At 45.3% G+C, this 20,554-nt stretch overlaps 1 protein-coding gene across 1 annotated transcript in view; it reads left to right on the top strand.

Moving 5' to 3' along the window:
- The window catches only part of GPAM (glycerol-3-phosphate acyltransferase, mitochondrial), an 86,444-nt gene that overhangs the window by 5,528 nt on the left and 60,362 nt on the right, over nt 1–20,554 (top strand). Inside the window, exons 3-6 of the mRNA XM_082268372.1 lie at nt 9,252–9,365; nt 11,306–11,446; nt 14,200–14,299; nt 14,405–14,541. Coding sequence (XP_082124498.1) covers nt 9,252–9,365; nt 11,306–11,446; nt 14,200–14,299; nt 14,405–14,541 — 492 coding nt within the window. The remainder of the gene's footprint in view (nt 1–9,251; nt 9,366–11,305; nt 11,447–14,199; nt 14,300–14,404; nt 14,542–20,554) is intronic.

Here is a 20,554-nt window from a genome sequence, read left to right as displayed (position 1 = left end):
GATTGATCTGGATACTCATTGGAGGAGAAGGAAGGAGTGGGTGTGTTCCCATCAGATCATCTTTAGTGCAGCTGAGTGGAAGCTGTTAACCCACACAGTAAGTTCAGCGGCAGGAAGAGGACAGGGCAGCCCTGCAGTGAAGTTCAGCGGCAGAAGGAGAACAGGGCAGCTCTGCGGTGACGTTCAGCAGCAGGAAGAGAACAGGGCAGCCCTGCGGTGAAGTTCAGCGGCAGGAAGAGAACAGGGCAGCCCTGCGGTGAAGTTCAGCGGCAGAAAGAGAACAGGGCAGCCCTGCGGTGAAGTTCAGCGGCAGGAAGAGAACAGGGCAGCCCTGCGGTGAAGTTCAGCGGCAGGAAGAGAACAGGGCAGCCCTGCAGTGAAGCTTTCTAAAGAATCCAGCAGCCTGCAAGTTATGGGACATCTTTCATTACAGGTAAGTAATGTAACTAAAGCTGTAGAGAAAAAAGTGTTTTGTAGCTAAACTTTAGCAGTTGTTAAGACACAGTGACTGCACTGCCATCTCCTTATATATTTATTACAATACAAAAAAAGGATGAGGAATCTAGTAAAAATGTAAAAGTTGAATTCCAGTTGACTTTGTGATAAATAACTGGAAGCTGTGCTAACTAAAAATATGCTATACTTTGCCTTTAAGCAATCCTATGTTGTCTTCTATATAATGGAGATCCTTCAGCTGTCTGAATGTATTTCTGGATACACGGGGGACTACTTGTCTTACATGGCCTCCTCTTGTATCAGCAAGCCAATGTTTAACCGTTACTTGACTCTGAGATTATCATTGAACATGTCACACTAAGAAGGGAACAAAGGATCATGTGAGCGTCTCGTCTGTCATTTTTAATCTTTCATGAATGCTCCAAATAGTGTGAATGTGCAGTTATGGTTCCGGGCTTTACTGGGGCCCCTGTTATCATCTTCAGCTGTTATACCCTTGCGCCCCCTATGGAGCAGTCATTTTTACATTTTATCCTTTTTTGATGAATATCATCAAAAAGTTTATTCAGCAATTCTATTCAAAAAGTGAAATTCATATATTTTATGTAGAGGCATTACACACACAGTGATATATTTCAAGCATTTCTTTCTTTTCATCTTGATGATTATGGCTTACAGCTGGTGACACCTAAAATTCAATATCTCAGAAAATTAAAATATACAAGACCAAAAAAAAAAAGTTTTTAATACAGAAATGTTGGCTTAGTGAAAAGTATGTCCATGTACAGTATAGTTTGCACTCAATACTTGGTCGGGGCTCCTTTTGCATGAATTACTGCATCAATGCGGCATGGCATGGAGGCGATCAGCCTGTGGCACTGCTGAGGGGTTATGGGAGCCCAGGTTCCTTTTAAAATCGGCTTTCAGCTCATCTGCATTGTTGGGTCTGGTGTCTCCCCTCTTCCTCTTGACAATACCCCACAGAGTGTGTGTGGAGATTAGGTCAGACGAGTTTTCAGTGGAGAAGCACAGAATCCAAGTTGCATGAGGCCCAGTGTGAAGTTTCCACAGTCAGTGATGATTTGGGGAGCCATGACATTTGCTGGTGTTGGTCCACTGTGTTTTATCAAGTATCGAGTGCATACTATACTGTACATGGATAGGCTTTTTAGTAAGCCAACATTTCTGTATTCAAATTTTTGTTTTTATTGGTCTTATGTAATCTATTTACACTGTTAGACCCCATTCACACTAGCACGACTAGTCAGGTGACTTGGTCGCCTGACAAGTCGCGGTGGGTCGCTCGCCATTGAATAGTACAGGACCCGTTCTAATAGGAGCGACACAAGTCGCTCCGACTTAGAAAAAGGGTCATGTACTACTTTGGGGCGACCTGGAGGCGACTTGCATTGACTTCAATGATATGAAGTCCGTGCATGTCGCGCCGAGGTCGCGGTGCACTTCACAGGTCGCCCCAGCAAGTCGCGTCGCCCCTGTCTGAACGGGGTCTTATACAAGTTGTACACTCACTACTTTACATTGTAGCAAAGTGTCATTTCTCCAGTGTTGTCACATGAAAAGATAGAATAAAATATTTACAAAAATGTGAGGGGTGTACTCACTTTTGTGAGATCCTGTATATTTATAATTGTATTCGACTTTTTAATTAATATCATGAACTTTAAATTAATATGAATTATTTAAGTGCCGATTGACCCTATTTTTGGCCGATTCATTTTCGATGGCCGACACATATTTTTTATTCTTTAACTTGTGCCTTTTTTTTTTCTCTTGAGACATTGGAAAAAAAAATATAAAAATAAAAAAAAAGGTTTAATAATAATATTAATAGTTAGAAAAATAGAAATAAACGAAAAGTCAGCAAGAAAAAAAAGGGAGAAGGGGTTAATTAGGACTGATTAGGGTAAACTAAGGGTTAGTAAGTGGTTATATAGTAATGTTTTACCTGTCAGGTCGGCATATTATGCAGGTAAAGGAAGCTCCTCCCTTTGATCTGTTTGTGAATGAAGCGGTATAGATAGAAAAGTAACAATGTTACTTTGTATCTCTTGACCTCTGTTCTGAACAATGTTTATAAACACTTTGAAAAGATGTCTGGTTTGCGCAAAGGTTATCGTGTCTACAAACTAGGGGATAGATTTATGGCATTTTTATTTTGCTTTTACTAGCAATGGCGATCAGCGATTTTATTTATTTATTTTTTTTCTAGTGGGATTACGACATTGCGGTGGACAGATCGGATGCCTAACTGACACTTTTGGGGGGGACCAGTGACATTTTTACAGTAATCAGTGCTAAAAATATACACTGTTACTGTACTAATGACACTGGTAGGGAAGGGATTAACACCAGGGGTGATCAAAGTGTGTCCCTAGGGGGTGTTTTCTAACTGTGTGGGGATGGACTCACTAGCTGAACACCTAGAGCTGTGTTCCTAAATAGCAGGAACACAAGATCCCTGTGTTGGTCTGTGACAGAACCTTGTTTACATAGGCAGACTGCCATTCCTTCTCTAATGGGAGCGACCGCGGGTGGCCGACGGACGCCGCGTCCACCAGACTCACTAATTGGCACCCCCACTGGCTATTACGCGAAAAGATGTACAGGTATGTTTCGCGTAATAGAGCCGATCTGCCGCAGTATATGTGCAGCGGCTGGTTGGCAAGTGGTTAATGTGATCTATAAACTGTACAACTCAGTTGAAGAACAAACTGAAATCTTTTAGGTGGAGAGAAGGAAAAACTTAAAAAATATGGATGCATAAGTGTTCACACCCTTAAACTAATACTTTTCTGAAGCCCGTTTTGGTTTTATTACCGCACTCAGTCTTTTTGGGTATATCTATCAGCATGGCACATCTTGACTTGGCAATATTTGCCCACTCTTCTTTGCAAAAACACTCCAAATCTGTCAGATTGCGAGGACATCTCCTGTGCACAGCCCTCTTCAGATCGTCCCTCAAGATTTTTAATTTGGATTCAGGTCTGGGCTCTGGCTGGGCCATTCTTCTGGTGAAGCCATTCCCTCTACCTAAACTAAGGCCCTTGTTCCAGCTGAAGGAAAACAGTCCCAAAGCATGATGCTGCCACCACCATGCTTCACAGTGGGTATGGTGTTCTTTTGGTGATGTGCAGTGTTGTTTTTGCATGGAACATATCTTTTGGAATTATGGCCAAAAAGTTCAACCTTTGGTTTCATCAGACCATAACACATTTTCCGACGTGCTTTTGGGAGACTTCAGGTGTACTTTTTCAAAGTTCAGCCGGGCTTGGATGTTTTTCATCGTAAGAAAAGGCTTCCGTCTTGCCACTCTACCCCATAGCCCAGACAAATGAAGAATACGGGAGATGGTTGTTACATGTACCACACAGCCAGTACTTGCCTCATATTCCTGCAGCTCTTTTCATGTTGCTGTAGGCCTCTTGGCAGCCTCCCTGACCTGTTTTCTTCTCGTCTTTTCATCAATTTTGGGGTGATGTCCAGTTCTTGGTAATGTCACTTCTGTGCCATATTTTCTCCACTAGAAGTTGACTATCTAGACTTTGCTCCATGGAATATCTAATGCCTTGGAAATTCTTTTGTACCCTTCTCCTGATTGATACCTTTTAACAATGAGATCCCTCTGATGCTTTGGAAGCTCTCTGTGGTCCATGGCTTTTTCTGTAGGATGCAACTGAGAAAATGTCAGGAAAGACCTACTAGAACAGCTGAACTTTATTTTGGGTGAATCAGAAGCACTTTAAATGATGGCGGGTGTGTACTGAGTCCTATTTAACATGAGTTTGAATGTGATTGCCTAATTCTGAACACAGCTACATCCCAAATTATAAGAAGGAGTGCATGCTTATGCAACCCCCGACCTACTAAAATATTTCAGTTGAGTTGTACAGTTTGTAGGTCACATTAGAGGTGGAAAAAGTTCTGCAATGATTTATCTTTGTCTCATTTTTTACATCACAGAAACCTGAGATTTTAGATTTTACCAGGGGGGGTGTAGACTTTCTATATCCACTGTACAGACTGTAGATTTTGGTGAATTATTTGTATCTTTTGTCAAAGTGCGGGAAAGACGAGAGAGTGAATTTCCTGGAATAACTTCATAAATAATAAAGTTTCCAAAATTGAAATGTGGGAAAAATGCCAAGAAAGCAATTTGTCCCTTTTCTAAGGAGACACCCCCCCCCCCCCTGCTCCCATCACAACCACCACCATAGTAAATAATAATAGGTCTTTAAGTGATGCTGCAAATACTGTAGCTGCTGACTTTTACTATTCGAGCACTTACCTGTCCAGGCATCCAACGGTGTTCTTACCCGAGCCAGTTTCTGAATGGGCTCTCGAGTGCTGGCATCGCAATTTTGGCTAAGAAAAACTGGTTTCCTACTTCGCGTGCGTGAATTGTGCTGCACTCTGTGAACGGGCTGATTGCGGGGGAGAAGGGGGGGGCTGAACTTGTGGCTCACTTCTAAATGGTCTAACCCGGAAGTGGGAGAGGGTACCTGTCAAAACCAGCTACCCCCCCCCAAAAAAAAAGGTGCCAAATGTGGCAGCGGAGGAGGCAGACAAGTGGAGCTCCGCATTAATTGCAAAGAAAAATCAGGTCTCTTTCTCTGCCAGGCAGGGGTGTACTGTGCAGCAGTGCCATGTAAATCTCAGGACTGGATGGACAGAAAAACTCATTTGGAACTAATTTGGAAGTAATGCAGCTTTGTTATGTGTTTTTTATTTGTGTGTTTAGTTGTTTTTCAGGAGTTGAGATTTAAGAGCCGGTTCACACTACTCCAACTTGTCAGGCGACTTCTATTATGAGAAGTCGTTTGCAAGCCGCGATGAAGTCTCTCTCTCTCTCTCTCTCTCTCTCTCTCTCTCTTTCTCTCTCTCTCTCTCTCTCTTCTCTCTTCTCTCTTCTCTCTTTTCTCTTTTCTCTTTTCTCTTCTCTCTTTTCTCTTTTCTCTTTTCTCTTTTCTCTTTTCTCTTTTCTCTTTTCTCTTCTCTCTTCTCTCTTCTCTCTTTTCTCTTTTCTCTTCTCTCTTTTCTCTTTTCTCTTTTCTCTTTTCTCTTCTCTCTTCTCTCTTCTCTCTTCTCTCTTCTCTCTTCTCTCTTTTCTCTTTTCTCTCTCTCTCTCTCTTTCTTCTCTCTCTCTCTCTCTTTCTTCTCTCTCTCTCTCTCTCTCTCTCTTTCTCTCTCTCTCTCTCTCTCTTCTCTCTTCTCTCTTCTCTCTTCTCTCTTTTCTCTTTTCTCTTTTCTCTTCTCTCTTTTCTCTTTTCTCTTTTCTCTTTTCTCTTTTCTCTTTTCTCTTCTCTCTTCTCTCTTCTCTCTTTTCTCTTTTCTCTTTTCTCTTCTCTCTTTTCTCTTTTCTCTTTTCTCTTTTCTCTTTTCTCTTTTCTCTTCTCTCTTCTCTCTTCTCTCTTCTCTCTTCTCTCTTCTCTCTTTTCTCTTTTCTCTTTTCTCTCTCTCTCTCTCTCTTTCTTCTCTCTCTCTCTCTCTTTCTTCTCTCTCTCTCTCTCTCTCTCTCTTTCTTCTCTCTCTCTCTCTCTCTCTCTTTCCTCTCTCTCTCTCTTTCTTCTCTCTCTCTCTCTCTTTCTTCTCTCTCTCTCTCTCTCTCTCTTTCTTCTCTCTCTCTCTCTCTTTCTTCTTTCTCTCTCTCTTTCTTCTTTCTCTCTCTCTCTTTCTTCTCTCTCTCTCTCTCTCTTTCTTCTCTCTCTCTCTCTCTTTCTTCTCTCTCTCTCTCTCTTTCTTCTCTCTCTCCAAAGACTGCAGCGCATATAAACCAAAAAAGAGAGCAGCATTGTCTCACGGGTCTTGAAAGGTGAACGCACAATGATGGTTTTAATCAACGTTCCTAGAAGGCACAAGCTTGTCTTCCTCAGGAAGTGTGTGTGTGTGTATGTGTAATATTCTTTTTTTATTTAAAAAAAAAAAAAATGGAGAAAAGCTATAAAGAATACTTTTTGTTACGCCTGCTCAGTTTACTTTTATACACAGAAGAACAGTTGAATTAAAACGTTCTTTTAAATGTCAGTTGTGTAGTGCAGCTGCCCATATGCGGAGGTGTGTTTATATAGGTATAGCCGTCTATACCTCCTCATATAACCCTTCCACAAGTCACTGCCTGGTACATGTCCACACACTGTTTGTTCAGACGGTGACGTTCTTTTTAAATATTGACCTAAACTTTTATAATGTCAGCAGGAAGTCCGTTAACAATATAAAAAACTAAAATGCATCAGAAATCTTTACAGCTGAACTCCAGGCAGGTGTTAGACACAAATGAATGCAGCTTTGTAATTAATATTATATATTTACATGTGTTTTTTAAAAGCAAGCAATGTAAATACCTGAATAGGAACAACACAACCTTCTGGAACTGGAGATTGATTCATAGCTCCGTTTATTTACTGCACAGAGTATTACATTTCATTACATTTCATTACATTCATTTATACACTATATATGCACCTTATTCCCATATTTATTTGTGTTTGCATTATTGCACAGTATCGCAGTCCATAACCACTATAGGCACTTTATATTTATTATTTATTACACGCAAAGTCACCCTGCACTTTGTATGATCACCATATATAGGTATTGATCTTGTTAAGGATAATATTTTATATAATGAAGATTTTTTTTTAACTTCTTGAATAATTTAATCAACTTGGCGTGTACACCAATATTAATTTAGAGAATGTGACTGCACTGATTACACACTTATCCCTGAAGCTCATTATTCCCCCCAAAAAGAAATGCAAATTGCGGTAAAATCGCGTGTGCAAAAACGTACCACAAAAAGCACTGCAGATATAGATCAAAAGCAAACGTGTGAACTGGGCTTTAAAGATTTTTTTTAATTGAATGTATTAAGTTGGTTTGACTTTAGATACTGTATACACTAATATATTTAGATATAAATACAAAAGAGATTGGCCCGCTGGACTTTATGTGAGGTGGGTGCTAGTGTCTGGAAATGAAATGTAGGAGTAGGTAGGTAAAAGAGTAAGTTTTTATTGCAATATATAAAAAATATTGTACAAGTAAGGAATAGTGTCATACACTGGAAAGCATATGCAGTAGCCCACTGGCTAAAATGTAAACAATATACAGCATAAATAATGATAAATCACATATTCGTATACATCTTGTAATACAGCTTGGTTTCAAAGATAGCCTTAATGACATATTGTAATTCCATAGTATTGGAGTATACTGCATCCTGTCCTGACGCGTTTCGCGAGCTATGCGCTTGCTTCTTCAAAGATAAATGCATATAAGATATATCTACAAGAAAATAAATCTTGGAGTAAGAAACAGAAAGTGAATGAAAAAGATACCTGAAAAAGGTTCAATAAAATAGTAGAGACTCAAGGGAGTGTTAAATACTCACAGGTCGATAAAACTAGGATGGGGAATGGAACTTCTGTGTGGTGGTAGCGCACGCCAAATGCAAGCCAAAAATGGAAAGAGTCCATGGTAAGTGGGTGACGGGTGATGAAATAGAGGGGTGCACCTTCCAAAACTGCCATAAATAAAATAGTGAAAATATATTGTAGTGTTGTCATCTGAAAAAAAAAACGGATAATATTTTTTCATATGACAACACTACAATATATTTTCACAATTTTATTTATGGCAGTTTTGGAAGGTGCACCCCTCTAATTCATCACCCGTCACCCACTTACCATGGACTCCTTCCATTTTTGGCTTGCATCGAGCTGGGACCCTTCAGCTCCTGGGTCCGACATATGCTACTACCACCACACTTCTTTGAAGAAGCGAGCGCATAGCTCGCGAAACGCGTCAGGACAGGATGCAGTATACTCCAATACTATGGAATTACAATATGTCATTAAGGCTATCTTTGAAACCAAGCTGTATTACAAGATGTATACGAATATGTGATTTATCATTATTTATGCTGTATATTGTTGACATTTTAGCCAGTGGGCTACTGCATATGCTTTCCAGTGTATGACACTATTCCTTACTTGTACAATACTTTTTATATATTGCAATAAAAACTTACTCTTTTACCTACCTACTCCTACATTTCATTTCCAGACACTAGCACCCACCTCACATAAAGTCCCGCGGACCAATCTCTTATGTATTTATATGTATATTGGGATGGAGGCGTGCTATGGAAGTCACCGGACCATTTCCCTGTTGCTAATATATTTAGATATTTAGTTTTGGATAGAGTAAGGAAAAGTTAAAATCTTGTGTTTTTTTTTTTTTTTTCTTTATGGGAGATAACTGTTTACTTCCTGCCCTGTAGAACCAACAAGAGCGATTTCTCCTTCCTGTTCTGGTGACGATTTCCCATCATTTGTAATCTTGGTGACAATAGTCACCTGCTTAAAAAGAGAGGGTGACTCTCCCTAGCGGGGACACAGACAGCACTAAAAACCTTGCAGAGGGTGGAACGTCCCACCCTTCCATCCAAAAACTACAAAAAAGTTTTGCCATTGGATACAATTTTAATTAGAAGTGATGACAGATGTTCTACATTTTATAGCTCAATGTAATTTCTGCCGCACTATAAATGTCTCTTCATAGCTTTGGAGTGCATATTGTTGACTTTTTTTTAAACTTTGTGAATTTGGCACATGTGGTATTTTTTTTCATTGACCTCAATTTAGAAGGTTCTGTCTTATTATCTGGTGACCATTTGACCGAGAACATTTTTTTTTTGTAATACTGCTGAGCCTCGACAGGTAATTGGTGATTGTTACACCCGCCCCCTCTCTGATTGGCTGCTTTCTCCTTTGCAGACACCGTGGCTGGCTGGCTCGTCGCCTCTGTTATGTGCTCTTTGTTCAGGAACGGGACGTCAACAAGGCCATGTTCTGCAGCAATATGGCGGAGGCGGTGCTGAACCAGAGCAGGTGAGGTCAGGGGGACCTGATGTGGTCACAGGGACTGGTCTGATGGGGATGTCAAGTAAGACATTACCGGTTGTCTCTTCTCAGAACCGACATAAATATTTTGTAACTGCAGCATTTTTTTTTTCTTTTGTGTTTTTTTTTTTGTCTTTGTTTTGGGTATACTGGAGAATGGTTATCTCGGACTTTTTTTTTTTTTTTTTTTACTGCTTAGGACCTGCATTTGTAAAGTCTAAGAACACCAGACCAAGATCTAAGGCAGGGGTAATGGATTAAAATTTAAGAAGGTCCAGTTGCTAAAAATTTCTTCCAGCCAAGGTCCAAATTTCATGTTTGTGCTATGACTCAGATTGTAGTCATTGTGTGTCTATTAAAAATATATTGGGCTCTCCCATCAGAGTACCTCCTTCCCATCAGTGTGCCCCCTTAGATCAGGTGCCCCCTCTGTTTGCCCTCTTAAATCAGGTGCCCCCTCTGTGTGCCCCCTTAGATCACGTGTTCCCTGTCAGAGTTACTCTTTAGATTACGTGTCTCCTGTCAAAGTGACCCCTATAGATCAGGTGTCTCCTGTCAGAGTGCCCCCCTATAGATCAGGTGTCTCCTGTCAGAGTGCACCCCTATAGATCAGGTGTCTCCTGTCAGAATGCCCCCCTATAGATCAGGTGTCTCCTGTCAGAGTGCCCCCCTATAGATCAGGTGTCTCCTGTCAGAGTGCCCCCCTATAGATCAGGTGTCTCCTGTCAGAGTGCCCCCCTATAGATCAGGTGTCTCCTGTCAGAGTGCCCCCCTATAGATCAGGTGTCTCCTGTCAGAGTGCCCCCCTATAGATCAGGTGTCTCCTGTCAGAGTGCCCCCCTATAGATCAGGTGTCTCCTGTCAGAGTGCCCCCCTATAGATCAGGTGTCTCCTGTCAGAGTGCCCCCCTATAGATCAGTTTTGATCAATCATAATGCATTTAGAGATTGGTAGAGCCCATATATGTGAATTGTGTACCTGTACATGATAGATATGTCCATGTAGTCAGGCAGGCAGAGGTGGGGACTGGGCGAAGAAGCTTGCTGTAGGGGGCGGGGGACTGGGCAGAGTAGATTGCTGTATGGGGATGGAAGCTAGGTGGAGAAGCTTGCTGTAGGGGGTGGGGGACTGGGCAGAGTAGATTGCTGTAGGGGATGGAAGCTAGGTGGAGAAGCTTGCTGCAGGGGCGGGGACTGGGTGGAGAAGCCTGCTGTAGGGGGCAGCAACTGGGTGGAGAAGCTTGCTGTAGGGGCTGTAGGGGATGGAAGCTAGGTGGAGAAGCTTGCTGCAGGGGCGGGGACTGGGTGGAGAAGCCTGCTGTAGGGGGCAGCAACTGGGTGGAGAAGCTTGCTGTAGGGGATGGAAGCTAAGTGGAGAAGCTTGCTGCTGGGGGCGGGGACTGGGTGGAGAAGCTTGATGCTGGGGGCGGGGACTGGGTGGAGAAGCTTGATGCTGGGGGCGGGGACTGGGTGGAGAAGCTTGCTGCTGGGGGCGGGGACTGGATGGAGAAGCTTGCTGCTGGGGGCGGGGACTGGATGGAGAAGCTTGCTGCTGGGGGCGGGGACTGGATGGAGAAGCTTGCTGCTGGGGACGGGAAAGCTTGCTGTTGGGGGCGGGGACTGGGCGGAGAAGCTTGCTGCTGAGGGCGGGGACTGGGCGGAGAAGCTTGCTGCAGGGGGCGGGGAACATGTGACATTCCTTGATTGGACACTGGTCGGCGGTGATACGGCGCTGCAGACTGGCGGGCTGATGGTCCAGATGAGAATGTCACTCAGTCCAGGTCAAGTTTGATGCTAATGCTGAATGTCTAGCCGTTTTTAGATGTCCTGTCTTCACTAGAAGAAGGAAAAATCTACAAGAGGTATCCCAATATCAACACATGTTGTATCTACTTAGTATAACTGGTTCACGGTCTCCTTCCCTGCCAGGGTGAGAGAAGCCATAGAAGCCGTGGCAGCTGAGGCCAGTCCCACTGGAACTGCAGACCCCAAGTCTACCAACAAGGTCAAGAGGAAAGCCAAGAAGATCCTGCAGGAGATGGTGGCATCTGTATCCCCAGCATTGATCAGGTCCGGGCTTGTCTCATGTAAAGTATTGCAAATTCTGATTTAACCCTATGTACACTGCTGTGCACTTCTACCTATTTCTAGAAGACTTTGCATAAAAACAGGTATTCTTGGTTTGCATATATGGCAATACACATTCAAGCTGGCCAGCTTCGTCAAAGTGATAGTTGGGGAGAGCTACTGACTCCATTGTGGTCACTGACCTTCATCTTGGAGAGAGGTCTGTGCTCAAATCAAATGGCTTACATATGTAACACACAGTGGGAATGACCCAGGAGTGGGCAGGATGGGCGGCTGCCCTGGGCACTGTGGTATCATGCAGGGGGGGGGGCACCACTAGGATATTAAGGAGGGAGGGGATTTGTGTTGAGAGGGGGAATTGGGGGGCGGCAGGGGGGGGTAAGAATTGTTCTAGGAGGACTCATTTTGAGGAGGCGTTCTAGGAGTAGTGATTGGGGGGATTTGTGTTGGGAGGGGGTAAGAGGATTTGGAAGGTTTGTGCTATATAAGTATGATGGTGGAGGGGAAATATTTTTGAGGGGGAATTGTGCTAGTATGGATGATTGGGGGGGGGGGGGAATTTGTGCAAGGAGGGGATATTCGTGGGGGGGATTTGTGCTAGGATGGTTGATTGGGGGGGGGGGGGGGAATTGGGAGTGAGGAGAGAGGATTTGTGCTTAGAGGGAAAATTTGAGGGATAGAGGATTTGTGCTAGGAGGGGGGAATTTTTCTTTTTTTTTCTTTTTGGGGTGGAGGGGGATTTGTGTTGGAGGCATATGTATAGAGGGAGGATTTGAGCTGGGGGGGGGGGGCAAATATTTTTCCTGGAAAGGGTGATTATAGCATGAGGCAGATTTGTTCTGGGAGGTGGGGGAATTTATACTTGGGGATGAGGATGCAGATTAGTGCCCTTTTTTTCTTTTTTTTTTTTTTTTTTTTGGATGGAAGGAGAGGATTTTTGCTAACACATAATGTTCATACATCTTGGGGGGGGCTTGTGTAATTTGGCATCTTTACCCTGGGCACTAGATGACCTTGTCCCGGCACTGGTGTGACCATACATTAAAACTGAGCTGCGGGAATTTAACAAAATCTACCCTTGCAGTCCCCATCCCCATTCCATCATTCAATCGTGCAAGCAAGAACTGTGGGCTGATTCAGAATTATATGGTCTCACCCTTTCAGCTCCTTGTGTTATATACAGTATGTTATTTGGATTTGAGCCAGACATCTCTTCATTTCTATTGCATCGTATAAAGTCCGACACTCGCTGAAATTAGCTTCATCACTAATCCTGGCCATCTTAACCAAGCGTCGCCACTAGTGATGAGCTTTAGCGTGTTTATAAGAGCATCCAAACACATGTACAAGGCCACCAGGAAGCTGTCACCTGTACAGGGCCAATCATCTGCGATTAGGATGTTCCCCTTTGGCCAGGGTACTGCCCTGGTTACAGGTGATTAGCCTGTACAGGTGACAGCTTGCTGGTGGGCTCACACACGTGGGTTTGGATCCTCTTATGAACACGTCCAAGCTCACTGCTAACTATGGACATAGCAAGATGTGTTCACTGGTCTAAGCCATCGGTGGTCAGCTTGTTTTGAGGGCCTCAAGCGCCGGTACCTGAGACTTCTGGAGAGCTACACAATAGAAGTGCAATTTTGCACCTCAATGCCCAAACATTTTGGTTATGCTGCATTTTCTTTTCAGCATATCGCAGTGCACACTGAAGTAGTTGGAGTAAAATAACCCCCAGCTTTATTGTCAGTGAGTGCAATATTAACCCCTCAGTATTGGTGTCAGTGAGTGCATTAATAACCCTCGGTGTCAGTGGATGCAATAATAACCCCCAGCATTGGTGTCAGTGAGTGCAATAATAACCCCCAGCATTGGTGTCAGTGGGTGCAAAAATAACCCCCAGCATTGGTGTCAGTGAGTGCAATAATAACCCCCAGCATTGGTGTCAGTGGGTGCAATAATAACCCCCAGCATTGGTGTCAGTGAGTGCAATAATAACCCCCAGCATTGGTGTCAGTGGGTGCAATAATAACCCCCAGCATTGGTGTCAGTGAATGCAATAATAACCCCCAGCATTGGTGTCAGTGAGTGCAATAATAACCCCCAACATTGGTGTCAGTGAGTGCAATAATAACCCGCATCATTGGTGTCAGTGGATGCAATAATAACCCCCAGCATTGGTGTCAGTGAGTGCAATAGTAACCTGCAGCCTTGGTGTCAGTGGATGCAATAATAACCCCCAGCATTGGTGTCAGTGAGTGCAATAATAACCCGCATCATTGGTGTCAGTGGATGCAATAATAACCCCCAGCATTGGTGTCAGTGAGAGCTATATTAGCCTGCAGCATTGGTGATGTTGAGTGCAATAATAACCCCCGGCATTGGTGTTGGTGAGTGAAAAAATACCCCCTGGCATTAGTCAGTGGATGCAATAACCACCAGCATTGGTGTTAGTGAGTGCAATTATAAAACTCTCAACAGTGGTGTCAGTGAGTGCAAAAATAACCCCCAGCATTGGTGTCAGTGGATGCAATAACCCCCAGCATTTGTGTCAGTGGATGCAATAACCCCCAACTATGGTGTCAGTGGATGCAATGGTAGCCCCTAAAACTGGTGCTAGTACTATCCCAACATAGGTGTTCATGGCAATAAAAGGTAAAGCTCTTGTGATGAACAGGTCCTGAGGAACTCTTGGGATGGGGAGATGGGACAAAAATCCAATTTGTGTTCTCTTCCAGGCTAACAGGCTGGGTGCTCCTGAAGCTCTTCAATGGCTTCTTCTTGAACATTCAGGTTCACAAGGGACAACTGGAGATGGTAAAGAAAGCGGCCACAGAGGTAGGTCGGCCTTTTCTGGTGTATGTTTGTTTTTGTGCGTCACCTACGTTGTTCTCTGCACCTCTCACAACCTGACGTCTCTCCCCTCTTGTCTTCAACCTGTAGACGAAGGTTCCACTCGTCTTCCTCCCCGTTCACAAATCGCACATCGACTACCTTCTCCTCACATTCGTCTTGTTCTGCCACAACATCAAAGCCCCCCATATTGCGGCAGGGAACAACCTCAACATCCCCATTTTCAGGTCTGTACCGACTCCGTCCATAAATAATCGGTCTTTCAGTTTGGTCATTGCCCTATTTCACAGCGGTGCCTTTTTATGGTTTATGGTCCAAATAGAAAGTGAAAATTTTAATGTCCTTGTATGTTAGGTAGGATGAAAAATATATAAGCATATATATGTATCTTTAGGTGGATATATATATAAAAAAGCAGAGTTTTTTTATTCTGTAGGACTGCATGTAAGTTCTTTCTGTGCAAACGAGGAGAAAATTACATGGTATTAGACTGTTTTCTTTCCATGTGGAGGAATGTCTGTTATAAAGAAGGGCATGAATCAGGAAAATACTGCTTTATGGCCACTAGATGGAGCTGATGATAATAGAAAATTAAATATCTTACTATGATTGTCAGATTTATCTAGTGGCCATAATGGAGTATTTTCATGAACCCCCTCCTTTCAAAAAAAAAAAAAAAAAAGTTAATGAATGATAATTGAGCTAAAGAGTGAACCAATATAAGTCCAAGGGCCCTACCAATTAAAGTGGTAATAGGGGGAGAGTGCAGCTGAGGCTAGAGCCCTGACATTTCCTGAGAGAGGGTTGCTGGGGTTAAAGGGGTTGTCAATTCAGAAGGTTTATTTTTTTATCTTAAAGAGGTTGTAAACCCATACAACTTTTTATTTTTTTGCAACCTGTAAGAGAAACACATAATGAGCTAGTATGCATCGTTTACTAGCTCATTATGAAATACTTACCTTAGAACGAGCCCCCGCCGTGCCCCCGGCTAACCTGTATGACGGGTGACCTGTCCAGTCGCCCGTCTTCCGGGATCGCGGCATCCGGCCATCTGATTGGCCGGAGCCGCGGTGACGTCACTCCCGCGCACGCGTGCGGGAGCCGACAGTCACGGCACGGGGCTCTGAAGAAACGGCACCAGCGGCCGTTCCTTCAGAGTGCATGCGCCAGTGACGTTACTGGCTGCATGTAAGGTAAATATCTCCTAAACGGTGCATGTTTAGGAGATATTTACAGTACCTATAGGTAAGTCTATGATAAGGCTTACCTATAGGTACTAGTGTCAGAGGAGGGTTTACTTCCTCTTTAATGCATTAAGATAAAAAACCCTTCTGTGTGCAGCAGCCCCCTTTAGCCCACCTAATACTTACCTGAGCCCGTCTTTATCCAGCGATCTTGCAGGAGTGTCTTGGCTGCCTGGGACTCCCCTCCTCATTGAGACAACAACGTAGCACGATTGGCTCCTGCTGCTGTTAATCAAAATCATTCAGCCAATCAGGAGAGAGAGGGAGTGGGGCCGGGTCACGGTTCCATGTCTGAATGGACACACGGAGCTGTGACTTGGCTTGGTTGCCCACATAGCAAGCTGCTTGCTGTGGGGGCACTCAACAGGAGAGAGGACCCAGCAGAGCCGAAGAGGGATCCGAGAAGAGGAGGATCTGGGCTCCCCTGTGCAAAACCAACTGCAATAGAGGAGGTATAACATGTTTAATTTTTTAGAAGACTAAAAGACTTTAAACTCACTTTAAGTTGTGTGTTTTTTTTTTGTTTTTTTTTTGAGAGAGCTAGTCTACTAAGTTAATGAAAGCCTCTAGGGCCTAGAGATTGGCTGCTAGATCCCAGCCCTGTCACATGGGAGGAAGTTTCTTTAACCACTTGTCTACTAAGGTATGTTTATAGACAAATGGTTAACTCTAGCTCGCTGCTGCAGCTGTGAGCTTGGTACTGGCTTAAAGAGCTGGCTGAACACTTTGATCGTGCTCTCAAAGTGCCCTCAGTGTCTCCATAAAGAGGACCTGTCACCTGCCCTGCTCATGCTATCCCATAGAGCACTTGTTAGCTATTGTGTGATAGCGATAAAGTTATAAAATAAAAGTGTTAAAATATATATTTTTCTTTCGTTCATTGATGGATAGCGCTCCTGATATTTTTAACCATTGGGTTATACTGCCCCCTACAGGAGTAGGACACTAGGCAGAAAAAAAGTCTGGCTACGCTTATGGGCAGTCCCAGGGGGGTATACTCCCTCTTTCTGCTATAGGTACTCAGTTTTTTTTCTGCCTAGTCAGGAGTAAGACCTATTTCCTAGCTGGGATCTCTGGTCCTGGCAATTTTTTCTTTTTAGATAGAATTTTTTGCTTCTGTTTCTTTCCTGTGAAATTTACAATCAACTGCTGGACTGGGCGGCGGGCTGGATAATCTAGGTCCAGTGGTCACCCCAGTCTGTCCAGCGAGCGCGCGTAGACCTCAGCTTCACGCTAGGTCGGCCGTGACATAGCCCCACAAGACGGGGACTGGCCTGCGATTTTAAATACCTCGCAAGGTCGCATAGGACTGGGTGGTACACCTCCCGGTGTGGGGATAGGGCACTATGCTCTTAATGGTAGCAGGGGGGTGCGCCACCTGCGACCGGATGATCAGCTGTCCTGCCTGTGCCTGTCCTGAGGCCTAGGGATCCCTCTTTCTTCCCTGGGAGCCACGTTGTGCTGCTCAGGGCCGCTATTTTCTTGTAGCCTTTGTGCTGCAATGCACGACGGCCATGTTTGTGTAGTCCAGCGGCCATTTTACTGCGGTTTGCCATAGAAAACGGCGGCGGCCATGACAATGGAGCCCTATGGGCGGCGATTTTCCCTTCCTGATCGCCGTACATGCAGGGCAGACTCTCCTGGTGGCTGCGGTGCCTGGTTTCTGCGGGGTGGTGAGTCTGGTGGGGTCCTCTCCCTTTCTGCTGAGGATTGATTGGGCTTGGTGACTGGACTGTTCCACCGGTGGTGGACCCTCCGGTTTCCAGAATAAACTAGGTAACCATGATTCCAGTTGTAGGCTCCCCGGCCTTTAAGGACCCGGCTGACAGGAAGGCGGAGGCTGTGGCCCGCAGAATGTACACCCTGGCTTGTTCGCCACTGAGGCCGATATTGACCATTGCCCTGGTGTCACAGACTCGAACCGAATGGGCTAAGCTGTTGCGCTGTGACCTGGAGGGGGAGCAGCCCCTCCCCCCGCCTATACGGAGCTGGCAGACCAGAGGCTGCAGTTTATCTGTGATGCCTCTTTGGATGCGGCTCCCCTAGTGGCTCGGCTCTCTGTTTCGACAGTGGTCCTTCTGCATGTCTTTTGGCTCAAATGCTGGTCTGCGGACCAGACTTCTAAAAAGGCCTTGACTGATCTTCCCGTTTTACGGAGATCGCCTGTTTGGTGCTACCCTGGATGACTTTATTAAAGGTCTCACAGAGGGGAAGAGTACCTTTCTTCTGCAGTCTACTAATGGCAAGGACCCTCGTCATAGATGTGTGCCCCCCTCCTTGGCTCATAAGAAGTTTTTTCGTCCCTCAGGGTCGACTAACAAGGGATCGAAGCCCTTCAGGGGATCCAAGCAAACTTGGTCTGGCAAGTTAGGAGCGGGCTTCTCCAGACCCGAGAACAAGGCTTATTCAGCTTGAAGGTGCGCCCTCACCCGCATCTGGGGTGGGGGGGGGGGTACCTTCGCTGGTTCCCGAACCCGTGAAATTCCCCGCTGGTTCCCGGACCCGTGGACCTCCCCAGTACAAGACAAGTGGGTCCACAAAGTCAAACGGTCCGGCTACAAGATCGAGTTTCGTTCTTACGCTCCGGAAAGGTTCTTTCCTTCCAACGTGCAACTGTCCCCGCTCCGCTTACCGACTCTCTTTGGGGCGGTGCAAGACCGTTTACTTCAAGGGGTGATTGTCCCGGTTCCGACTTTAGAACATTTTCAGGGATTTTACTCAAATTTGTTTACGGTCCCCAGAAAGGAAGGCAAGGTGTGTCCAATCCTGGACCTTAAGGCTGTACTGCTTGTGCAGGTGCATTAGTTCAGAATGGAGTCTGTTCGTATGGTGGTGGCTTCCCTGCCTCCATTAACATCAAGGACGCTTACCTTCATATTACAATATGTTGGTCACCAGCGCATCCTTTGCTTTGCCGTGGGAGAGGAGCATTGTCCGTTTTTGGTGTTACCATTTGGTCTCGCTTCCGCTCCTCGGCTTTTCACGAAAGTGTTGGCCCCGGTGCAAGCATTGTTACGTCAGCAGGTAATCACGGTCTTGGGCTACTTGTTCGACATTCTTCTGCGAGCAGAGTCTCCTACTGCACTGGTAGAAAACCTGGAGATCTCCATACAGACTTTGAGGAAGTTTAGCTGGATTCTGAATCTTCAGAAGTCGGTCTTGGTTCCTTCCACAAAACTAGACTATCTGGGTCGGACTCTGGACTCGACCTTGACCTTAGCCAGAGTACTCCTTCCTCTGGACAAACTCCAGAAACTGCAAGCTGCAATTTTCCTCCCGTTGTCCAGCAGATGGTCATTCCTCCGGACTTGCATGCAAGTGCTGGGCCTGATGGTGTCTACCTTCGAGGCGGTCCTGTTTGCACTGTTCTGTATGAGTTCCCTGCAAGGGAGATTCTGATCGAATGGGACAAGACTCTACAGTCTCTGGACAACCAAATCCAGCTGAGCCGGGGTGCAAAAGGGTCCCTGATCTGGTGGCTTCATTCTCCGGCAAAGCAAATCCTTCCTTCCCTTGTATTGGACGTGGTCACCACGGATGCTAGCCTGTTGGGGTGAGGAGGAGTTCTCAACAGAAATTCTGCTCACGGGGTCTGAACCCTGGAAGAGTCCAGACTACCGATCAATATCCTGGAGCTGCAAGCGATCAGACTGTGCCTGGAACATTGGACGGATCATCTCCAAGGATGTCCAGTGCACATTCAATCAGACCATGCCACTGCCAGCTGTGGCTTATGTCAATCACCAAGGGGGCACAAAAAGTGTCCTGGCGGCTCTGGAGGTAGCCGGCTACTCAGGTGGACAGAACGTTTGTTCCAGCCCTTTCCGTTCTTACACATTCCCTGAGTGGAAAACTGGCAGGCGGATTACCTCAGTCGACAGGCCTTGGTCAGGGGGAATGGTCTCTTCATCCAGAGGTATTTCATCAGTTGTGTCTCCGGTGGGACATCCCCGAGGTGGATCTGCTATCGTCTCAGCTCAACAGAAAGGTGCAGAGGTTTGTGGCACAGTCACGGGATCCTCTGCTCGGACGCCACAGACGTGCTGATGGCCTCTCCTCTCAAGCTTTTGCCAAGACTTCTACGCAGGATCGAGGCAGAAGGGATTCTGGTCATCTTAGTGGCCCCGGACTAGTCTCGCTGGCTTGGTACGCCGATCTAGTGCGGCTGGTTGCCAACGTTCCTTGGAAGCTTCCTCTCAGGGGGGATCTGCTGTCCCAAGGCCAATCTTCCACCCTGCTTTATAGTTGCTGGCTTTGACAGCTTGACTGTTAAAGCTAGGTACTGAAGGATAGGGGTTGGTCTGAATCAGTGATTCCAACTCTGTTAAAAGCTAGGAGATCTACTAGGAAGATCTACCATCATTCATGGAAGACGTACATCGCGTGGTGTGAGTCCCTTGGGGTTCATCCTCGCTCCTACTCGGTGGCTCGGATCTTGACCTTCCTTCACAGGGGGGTTGAACAGAAATTGGCCTTGAGTACCATCAAAGGCCAGGTGTCGGCTTTGGCGGTCTTCTTTCAGCGACCCTTGGCCACACACTCCCTGGTGTGTACCTTTTTTTTTTTTTTTTTTTTTTTTTTTTTTTAGGGTGTTCGCCATTTGGTTCCTTCAGTGCGGTCTCCGTTGCCGCCTTGGGGCCTCAATTTGGTGCTTTCGGTCCTCCAGAAGTTTACCTTTGAGAAGTTTCGGGAGGTTTCCTTATTTACCCTGTCTCCGAAGGTGGGAACAAAGACATTGTGTTGACTGGTGGCGTTATCCTGTCGTACACCTTACTTGGTGGTTCACAGAGATAAGGTGGTTCTTTGCCCCTGTCCGTCATTCCTTCCAATGGTTGTATCTGATTTCCATTTGAATGAAGACATTGTGTTGCCTTCCCTGTGTCCCAGGCTAAAATATCCTAAGGAAATTGTCTTGCATGCCTTGGATGTGGTTCGGGCAATTAGGGTGTACCTGACAGCTATGGAGTCTTTTAGGAAGTCATACTCACTATTTGTG

The sequence above is a fragment of the Pelophylax lessonae genome (assembly GCF_965119305.1).
Source record: "Pelophylax lessonae genome assembly, chromosome: 9".
Taxonomy (NCBI): Eukaryota; Metazoa; Chordata; class Amphibia; order Anura; family Ranidae; genus Pelophylax; species Pelophylax lessonae.
The sequence above is the reverse complement of the archived record's forward strand: the minus strand, read 5'-3'. Positions and strand labels throughout refer to the sequence as shown.